At 47.3% G+C, this 10,487-nt stretch overlaps 1 protein-coding gene across 1 annotated transcript in view; it reads left to right on the forward strand.

The window, feature by feature from the left end:
* Positions 1–10,487, forward strand: part of LOC110688839 (universal stress protein A-like protein) — a 23,318-nt gene extending 12,831 nt beyond the window's left edge. Inside the window, exon 4 of the mRNA XM_021865594.1 lies at positions 9,683–10,487. Coding sequence (XP_021721286.1) covers positions 9,683–9,803 — 121 coding nt within the window. The 3' untranslated portion in view covers positions 9,804–10,487. The remainder of the gene's footprint in view (positions 1–9,682) is intronic.

The raw sequence follows: 10,487 nt of genomic DNA on the forward strand, positions 1-10,487 counted from the left end.
CGACGGCGGTAGCGGGGCGAACATCCTCTTCCGAGGAGCGTTCGACCAGCTGAGGATGGGAGCCGAGCACCTGGCCCCCGCACCCTACCCGGTGTCTGGATTCAACGGCTCTTCCTCGTATCCTGACGGGAAGATTACACTTCCTGTCACCATCGGCGAAGGCCGAGCAGCTAGGAATATCATGGCCGAATTTTTGGTCGTAGATGCTCCATCTGCATACAACGTGATCATGGGGAGACCCCTCATTCACGGCATTCAAGGAGTCGTCTCCACGTATCATCAAATCATGATATACGTTTCAGACGAGGGACGCTCCGAGAAAATAAAGGGCAGTCAAAAAGAAGCCCGCCGATGCAATCACCTCAAGCCATCCACGTCTCGCCGAGGCGACCGTGGCGATGGGAGGAAAAGCACCGGGACCGAAACGCCAAAAAGCCGAGAGGCTCAGACGTTTCGGCTAATGAAGCCCCAGACAACGAGAAATCTGATGGGGGCCAAAAGGCTGACTCCGCCTCAGAGCCGAACGACTCTGATGGCCAGCCGCGGTCAGGAAAGTCTGCTAATATTGATAGCAGGCCGGAATTCGAGGAATCCAACTCTAAGAGCATGGAGACGGATGACCTGACCGAGTCAATAGAACTGACCGTAGGAGATCCGAACAGATGTGTTAGCATCGGGTCGTCACTGGAGCCAAAACACCCGTGCGGCACTCGTCCAACTCCTACGGGCCAGTGGAGACGTGTTCGCCTTCTCAGCCGCAGAAATGCCCGGGATTGATCCGGACTTCGTCTTCCCATAGGCTTAATGTCGACCCCTCCAGTCGAACCCATTAAGCAGAAAAAGCGGAACTACTCCGCCGAAAAGAACCAGAACATCGCAGCTGAGGTCGATAAGCTCCTAGATGCTGGGTTCATTGAACCCTGTCAGTACCGGAGTGGCTGGCCAATGTTGTAATGGTTCAGAAGGCAAATGGTAACTGGAGGATGTGCGTTGACTTCACGGACCTGAATAGGCATGTCCCAAGGACTCCTATCCGCTGCCGAGGATCGACCAACTGGTCGACTCGACAAGCGGGGCATGCTCTGCTCAGTTTCATGGACGCATTCTCGGGATACCATCAGATCTTCATGCACCCCGAGGACCGAGCTTAAAACAGCGTTCATAACAAGTTCCGGGTTGTACAATTACAGAATGATGCCCTTCGGATTGAAAAATGCGGGGGCAACATATCAGAGGTTGGTTGATCAGGTTTTCGCCGAGCAAAAAGGCCGAAACATGGAGGTTTATGTTGACGACTCAATCGTCAAAAGCATAAAAGAAAAAGATCATGTCACGGACCTAGCCGAAACCTTCGCCACCCTCAGAAAATACAAAATGAAGCTGAATCCGAAGAAATGTGTCTTCGGCGTGAAGTCAGGCAAGTTCCTCGGCTTCATGGTCAGCAAAGAGGGGGATTGATGCAAACCCCGCCAAAGTACAAGCTGCTTTAGACCTCCCCGAGCCGAAGACAAAAAGGATATTCAGCGTCTAGCGGAGAATGGCTGCCTTGTCCAGGTTCATCTCACGAGCCTCAGACAAAGGGCTCCCTTTCTTCAAGGCGCTGAAGCTCCAAAATTCAAAAGGCATTGAATGGGGAGACGAACAAAAGTCAGCCTTTCAGCAGCTCCGTGAACACCTGGCTCAACTCCCAACACTGGCAAGGCCAGTCGTAGGAGACATCCTATACTTATACGTGGCGGTCAGTCCAGCCACGGTAAGCGCGGTGCTGCTAAGGAAGAAGAAAAAGTTCAACAGCCGATCTATTTCGTCAGCCACACCCTGACGGATGCCGAGACGCGCTACCCATTGTTAGAAAAAGTGGCTTATGCAGTGGTGGTGGCTGCTCGGAAGTTGCGACCCTATTTTGATTCTCATCAAATAGCGGTTCTAAACTGATCAGCCGTTAGAGAAAGTCCTCGGCAAGGTTGAAAAATCCGGTAGACTAGCAAAGTGGGCTTTCGAGCTCACCGAGTTTCAGTATCGGTTATCAGCCGAGAACAGCCATCAAGGCGCAAGCCTTGGCAGACTTCTTGGCCGAGTGCTCCTATCAGGAGACTCTGGATGCAAGGAGGAAAATCTGGACCGTCTTCACGGATGGGTCCTCCACCGTGAACGGTTCGGGGCAGGGGTCGTCATTACCTCTCCCGAAGGCAAAACCTTCGAGTATGCACTAAAATTTTCATTCAAAGCCTCTAACAACGAGGCCGAATATGAAGCAGCCATTGCTGGCTTAGACCTGTGCATATCGTTGAAGCCGAGCATGTCTACCTCAAGACAGATTCTCAGCTGGTCGCCAATCAGATCCGGGGGAGTATGAGGCTAAAGAGCCTTCAATGGCAGCTTACCTCACAAGGATCAAATCGACAATTGCGAAGCTGAGATCTTCGAAGTAGAGCTGATCCCAAGGGGTCAAAATGCTCAAGCGGACGCACTCTCCAAACTTGCAAGCTCAACTCTGACTGAGTTAAAGCCGTTCTGTCTATGTGGAGGTGCGCCGAGAAAAGAGTGTAGCCGAAGCAATATCAATCTGCTGCGCTGCGCTCGAGCCGAGCTGGATGGATGACATCCTGGCTTATAAACTCAGGGACGAGCTCCCCGAGGATAGGAATTCGGCCTCCAAGATAAAGCGGATCAGTTCACGATTCCTCGTCTTCGGCGGCCAACTCCTCAGAAAATCCTTCTCCGCTCCATTATTGAAATGCGTGGGTCCAACGGATGCCGACTATATTCTCCGAGAGATTCACCTCGGCATCTGCGGAAACCACATAGGAGGGAGAACCTTAGCCCACAAAGCTCTCAGGGCAGGGTATTTTTGGCCTACAATGATCTCGGATGCAAAGAACATGGTCAGAAAATGCGAGAAATGCCAAAAATTTGCACCGGTAATCCATCGGCCATGCCTAGATCTCCAGCCAATTCTTAATCCTCTTCCATTTGCACAATGGGGGTTGGATATTCTGGGACCCTTTCCCGAGGCCCCATACAAAAGAAAGTGGCTGATAGTCGGAATCGACTATTTCAGCAAATGGATTGAAGCGGAAGCTGCTTCAAGCATATCTGAGCAAACTGTCAGACAGTTCATCTGGCAGAACATAATAACTCGGTTCGGCATCCCAAAAGTTTTTGTGTTCGACCACGGCAGACAGTTTGACAACCTGCCCTTGCGCCGATACACTGATCAATTCGGGATAAAATTGGCTTACTCCGCGGTTTGCCACCCTCAGAGTAATGGCCAAGCCGAAGCCGCAAATAAACAGATCCTTAACGCTCTCAGAAAAAGAGTAGAGGATCAAAAGTCCAAGTGGGTAGAGGAACTTCCGGGAACCCTCTGGTCACTCCGGACAACCGAGAAGGAGGCAACGGGGCATTCACCTTTTCAGCTGGTGTATGGATCCGAAGCAGTGCTTCCAGTGGAAGTGGGCTCAGAAAGCCTACGAGTGAATCTCTTCTCAGCCGAGGAAAATGAGCAGCTCATGAAAGAGTCCCTCGACTTCCTTGACGAGATTAGAGATCTAGCCCGAGAAAGGATGGCTGCACACAAGCTCAGAATGAGCAAGTCCTACAACCGAAGAGTCTATCAACGACCTCTCAGAGTTGGGGATTTAGTTTTGAGGAATGCTGCAGCTGTTCAAAAAGTCGCATTCATGGCAAACTCTCAGCATCTTGGGAGGGACCTTATGAAATTTATCAAGAGCTTCAGCCCGGTACCTTCAGACTCAAACAAATGGATGGCACCGAGCTGAAAAACCATTGGAATGCCGATGTGCTCAAAAAATACTATGTGTAAATCCTTCGGATAGTACAATCTATGTAAGTACACTGATTTTGTTTATAAAAAGGCCATCGAGCCAGTATTCATTCAGATTGCGTGTATTCTTTAAGTCTTTATGCTTTCTACGGTTTTTCAAAAATTCAAGGTTTCATTCGGCGCTGTCCGGGGTATTGCATAATGATGCCTTGTACCTCGGCAAGCCGTAAAAACCTGCCAAAAAAGGATACAAGCCCGAAGTATTGCATAGTGATGCCTTGTACTTCGGAGAAGCTGTTCCTTTGGGCAAAAAGGCCATAGACTTATCCGAAACATAGCCTAAAAAATAGGAACTGATAAAGCCCCGAAGTATTGCATAGTGATGCCTTGTACTTCGGATGAATCAGTTCCGGGTGGTAGTTGCAACTCTGAAGTATTGCATGATGATGCCTCGTACTTCAGATAAACTGCTGCCCCGGCATGGTGTTTCGGATAGTTGTTCCCTTGGATGAATTGAAGAAAGTGTCACAAGAGTACCATCTCTAGAGTGAAAACTCTCAGGTGGGAAAATCAGTACTTTAAAAACAGATGTAGAAAATAAAGCAAAGTGTTCAAAGATCCTCGGCTTAGCCGAGAAAAATTATCAGCCATTCCAGAATTCAGAAGACCTCATCTTCAGATTTCTGGGGGGGCAGAGGGAAATAGAGAAATGGCACAACTGATCTAATACCCTTCAGCTCAGCCGAAGTTTGATACTTATGTCAGTTTTTTCACAAGTTGAAAACATCCGAGTACAAACGGCAAAAAGAAGTCTCAGCAGAAATGATTCTCGCTAGCCGAAGTTCTGCACTTAGCAAATATTTGAAAGATTCATTCAAAGAAAGCAGTAAAGTGCGAAGACTGGTAAAGCGAAGAAAAAAAATAATACACGAGAAAGCTGAGAAAGTGAACTTCTTTGAAATAAAAATGTTGAATTACAAAAATAGTCGGCAGCCGCCCACAAGCGGAAAGTAACAGCTGCCGAAATACGTACAGGCAAAATAAAAATATAATAAGCTGTTGTACGATAAGGCAAGCTGAAGCAAAAAAAAACAAAAGGCAAAAACTCAGAAAGCGGCAAGTCTAAAGTTAAGCACATGATGAACCGCAAGATTCTGAAGACGACTGCCCGAGTTCCTATGCTTTCAGCCGGAGGATCAGACTGATCAGCGTTGAGTCCCCTGGTGGCCTCAGCCCCAGCAGCAGAAGAGGCGGGCTTTGCACTTTGCCGAGCCTCCCTTTCCCTCTGCTCAGCTTCCAACTCCAGTCTTTCAGCTTCCTCTTCGGCTTCCTCAGCCTTAAGAATTTCAGCTTCAGCTGGAGTTGCATACTTCATGTGAGGGTCTTCGGGATCTTGGACCCATTCAGCACATTTAGACCAGTCAAGCTTCGGCTCAGCATGAAGGCAGAGTCTTCGGCATACTCGGAATCCGTTTCTGAAACCCATCTCATATTCCTCTTGGGTGTAAACACGGACTTTGAGTAAAGCCTCAGCATCAGCCAGCTTCTTCTGGGTCTCCTCCAAGTCTTCCTTGGATTTCTTCAGCTGTTCAGCGACTTTGGAGGAGGACCCCTTCAGCTCATTCAGCTCTTGCTGAATTTGGAAAGCCTTTGTCTGAGCTTGGGCCACTTCAACTTTCTGGATCAGCAGTTGATCCTCAGCCTCTTGGAATTTAGCTCTTTGAGCTTCAGCAGCAGCAGCAGCCTCTGAGAGTTGGACGTCTTTGGCCAAGAGCAACTCTTCAGCAGCCATTCGGCTGGCTTCAAGAGCCTCTAGACGCTGCTGCACTTCAGCTTGTGCAGCAGTTCCTTCTTGAATTCGGCTCTCAATAGCAGCCTTGAATTTGGAGACGTCCACTCCCATATGCTCCTGGAGGAATTTTTCCCCTTCCATCAGTGGGGGAAAAACCTCCATCTCCATAGCATCACAGAAGGTTTTTCAGAGCTTCGGCAGCTTTTTTACCGTACTCCTCAACCTCCTGCTGCTTCTCTTCAGCTGCTGCTTGCTTCAGCTTAGCAAGCTTAACTTCCTCTTCAGCCACCTTCCTTTCGTGCACAGCAGCGTCTACCCTATCTTGTAGGGTATCAATCAGCTCTACAGTGAGAGTCTGATTGTGCACGAACTGAAAACAGGGGCACAAGTTAAAAAAGTAAAAAATAATAGCTGAAAGGTTGAGTTCAGAAAGAAATCAAGGCAAGGAGAATTACCTGCATCATCAGCAGTTGGTTGGACCTGGCAGGGTCAGGAACTGATCTGCTGGATTCGCCCATCCCAGCAGTGGCCTTCAGCGACCAAATCCTTGCCCTATCTACTTCGGACAGGCCAGCAAAATCGCCGAAGTAGGCTGCAGCACCTTCTCGGTTCTGACCCCATATGAGGTCCCAGATGTGGTCTGGGACTGGAATTCGGGGGGCCGAGAAACCCATTTCTCCAGACTGCAGCGTCTGGAAGGAAGGGAAGGATGACGATGGAGCCTCTTTAGCTTTGGGTGGCTCAACGTCCTCCTCCTTCTCAGAAGAGTCAATTATTGTGACCTCTTCTTCTTCAGGTGTGAGGACGAAGGCCCCAACCTCTCTGGCAATGTCCGCCGTGAAACCCTCAGCACTGGGCATCACGGCGTCTCCATCCTTGTCCTCGGCGGCACTCTCTCGAGCTTCTTCCAGAACCTCTCCCTTAGGTTTGGGAGTTCTCTGATCCACCTCCATCTCGGGGGGTGGCGGAGAGGCCCTTGGGGGTGATTGAGGCGGTGGCCGGGGAACCCTCGGCGATCCATTGCCTTCCTCGGGTTCCCTTATTTCAACGCCGATGGTCATCGGCCTCCGCTGAAAGTCATGCGGGCCGATGATGGCCATTCTTCGGCGCCTCTTCTGAAGCGGCTGCTCGTCCATATCTGAGTCTGAAGACTCTTGTATTTGATCTTCGGGACGAACAGGAGCTTTGCCTTCTCTGTGTCTGTTACTCTCTTCAGACTGTAACAGACAGGGGGAAGAAGAGTGTGAGTAAAAAAAAAAAAAGAAGAAAGACAAAGTTAAGTCTAAAGGCTCACCGAGGTCTTCAGCAAAGCCTCGTCTTCTTCAGCTGCCCTAGCCGCAGCTTCTTCAGCAACTCTGGAGGACCCTTCTCCACCTTCACAAGCTTCAATAACCCGTGCAACCTCTTCGGCTGTACGGGCAGCTTCAGCTTCTTCTTCCAGCAGCTGAAACAAGGGATCCCTCTTCTTCCACCAAGGCTTCTGCCTCTGATACAGAGCAACAGCCTCAATTTGGAAGTGGGAAGAGTCTAGGTGAACCTCTCGGCGCCTTGGTTCAGTGATAGGGGGAGCCCGATCAGTTACGACTCGTTCTCGGTTGACGCCAAGGCGAGCGTAATCAATGCCGACGTTGGTCTCGTCCCGTTCTGAAAAAGAAAAGGGGAGAAGTCAATTCAGTTAGTTCGGCACATCACAAGAAAGCAAAATGAAAGAAGAAAAGAGATAATTAAAAGGCCTCGGCCCCAGCCGAAGAAGATTACCATCCCTAAACTTTCGGCTGAGGCCGACAGCTGCCAGCATATTCTCTTGGAAAACATAGTGCGTATCGGGGAGCCAAGTCTCCGGGATATGCTGCATTCGGCCGCTGCCTCCCCGGTTCGGCAGCTTGCCGAAGATGTTCTGCTGATTAAGGTTCGGGTCTGGCCCGCTATCTTCGGGAGGACCTAAACTTCCCATATCAGGATCCGGCTCGGCAAGATACCGGGGAGCGCTGAAAACGTAAGGGTGGCTCGGCTCCGTGGGTGCCCTAACCCAAATCCATTGACCTCTCCAGTCCTTGTCTGAAGAGTCGTTCGGCCACATGGTTAGGAACGGGGGCCGAGACTCAATCCGATACCACCCAGAGCCATGGCATCCGTGCCCACTTTGAATGTTTGGCACTAGCCGATGGAGCCTTTTGAAGCAATGCAGGTTCGGCACGTACCTGAAGAATTTGCAGACCCATAAGTACGTCATTACCCTTCGGATGCTGGTGGGGGTCAGCTGGCACAGGGAAATGTTGTAATGGATCAGCAAGTCTCGGACGAATGCGTCCAAAGGGAACCTCAGCCCATACTGAAGCTGTCTCGTGTACACCCCCACATACCCCGGGGGTGGACGATGGATTCTATCGGATGCTGAGGGCATTCGGCACCAATATCCATCAGCTTCAAAAATGCCGTAGTGCAACTCAATTTGCTCGGCAAATCGATATTGATCGGCGTTCTCTACCCACCATGAGTAGGGGCGGTTCTTTATCATGGCCGAAGCGACTTCGGCATTCTCCCACTCTGAAAACCCAGGGAGGATATCCCAAAGGACAGCGGGAATTTCATCGTCCCGTCCAGAAGCACTCGGCTCATCCGTTCTCTGAGGAGGAGCCGAAGAAACGGGAGTCGCCCTAACCCCTTCAGCAGGGTCAGACTCTGTCCTTCGTCCATTCCAGGTCCCAATCCTGTCCCTGGGATCGGGGATTAGCCTTGCTCTTCTTGGAGCACGGGCTCCACCTCTAACTCCCCTCACCATTGACGAATTTCGAAGGAAAAAGTCGAAAAAGGGGAAAGAGTGCAAAGTCGAAGAAAGATGAAATAAAATCAAAGGAATTTACCTTGATCTGAAGCAAAAGCCGCCGATTTACGAATTGGTAGTGACAAGTCTCAGCTTCTAAGCTTAATGCTCGGGGAATTTGCGAAGTTTTGATGCGGGCTCTTGAGCGTTCTTGAGAATTCTGGGTTTGTGTTGATGAATGAGTGGGGAGAGAAGACGCGCCTCTATTTATATCTCCAGAAATGGGAATTCAAGGAGTCTGCGTTTCAATTTCTCTCAAGCACCCCACTAAGTAACCGTTAAACACACGACCTTGCAGTTAAATCGCCCACTACCCGTCCAACTTCCGCAATTATCCACATTAACTGTTGTTATCTCATTAATCATGGGTTAATTATGGTTTAAATTCACATTTTTGGATTAACAAATCATTCACTTCCCTCCTTTTCTGATTAAATCAAACCCGACCCGTCATCCTTCCAAATCGGGTCTGGGGGGCAAGTTGTTTGGGTCCAATTTAGTCCAATTGGGCCTGGTCACTGAATGATCCAATTAAAAGCCCAAGGTTAAGGTTCAACTCTCCAAATGTGCTAAAGTCAAAAATCAACATCCTCAAAGCCATGTCAAGGTCAGTCAACGGCCCAATCAGCTTGGCCCAGCCCAACTGACTTCCGGGCCCAATCCGCCTCCTTCATTAGCCAAGGTATAAAAGCCAACAATTTGGTCAATTCTTGGTAAGACAATAAAGCCTCAAGCAACTAAACTCTTGCACAGCTTTCTCTCTCTAATATACTGACTTAAGCATCGGAGGGGCCTTCCTCGGCGTCCCCCCCGAGGCTAGTTTACGTGTATTTGTTGTGCAGGAAACCCTCGGCTCCTGCGTCGTTCGGACCGAGACCAAGTTCCCTCAAGATAAAAGGATCTTCCGAGATTCGATTGTTTTCATCCGAAACAACACATATTTTAGTTGAATTCAAATCACATAGTTAATTGAAAAAAGTAACAACATTTTTAGTATTAATTTCCACTATTATTATATTTAATTTCAAAGAAAAGTTATATTTCTTATTCTTATAGTACTTCTTTTGTCTCTATAAGTTCACCTTATTTTGACTTGAGTGAGATAATCACCGTTCAAATAAGAAAAACCTTTAAAGGTGGAAGGGGCTTAGGAGTAATTTAGTTTGCTAATTATCTATAATGTGAATATAGTATGAATGATTATGATTCGATTTTCTTTATTTGTTGCAAAAATAATTCTAAATTTCTGATCGATCTGAATATAATGATGTACCTACAGGGCCTTCCTGGGAAGCGTTAGTGATTATTGTACGCACCATGCACATTGTCCTGTGCTGATTGTAAAGCCGCCTAAGGATTTCATAAACAATGAAGAATTCCCCCAAAAAACAGCCGCCTAAGACGACGAAGAAACTCTAATATACAAGAAATATAGTTATTATTTGCTTGTATCTTTTCTTGGATATGCAAGAGAACACTGTCTCATACTCTGAATTGTGTGTGTAGTTTTTTCTATTGTTGGACAAATATAGGCTACAAGTCATATGAATTTTCTCTTTATATAATACTTACAGTCGTAGATATTTATAGGGTTTGTTCACAGTGCTGTTTAAGCCCTATAATATAGGCTACAAGTCATATGAATGTTTCCATTGTTGGACAAATGGACAACCATATTTGTTTGGCATTGCTTCTTTTTGGGGTTTGGTTTTTGTGTGTGGGTTTTCTCTAATTTTATTTTTTTTTTTTTTTTTTTTTTTTTTTTTTTTGAAGAATTGTAGTTTGGTAAGGTTTTTTTTTTTTTTTTTTTTAATTGTGATTTGGTAATTAAAAAGGGTGTGACTTGAGATTTTTCTATTTTTATTGATAGAAATGCGAGTTTAGTAATTTAAATAAATTAAAGGGTCACAAAAATTAAATGATTTGGATGCATTCTATTTACCTACTCGTATAATTAATTAATTTAATTTATGGAACAATTGAGAAAATAAAAATAAAATAAAGTGAGCATATAATAGCAAATTAAATTATCATACATATGGTGGTACAAATTGAAGGAGTTATGTCTTCGCCGTGTGCAATTA

The sequence above is a fragment of the Chenopodium quinoa genome, unplaced genomic scaffold (genome assembly GCF_001683475.1).
Source record: "Chenopodium quinoa cultivar QQ74 unplaced genomic scaffold, ASM168347v1, whole genome shotgun sequence".
Lineage (NCBI taxonomy): Eukaryota > Viridiplantae > Streptophyta > Magnoliopsida > Caryophyllales > Amaranthaceae > Chenopodium > Chenopodium quinoa.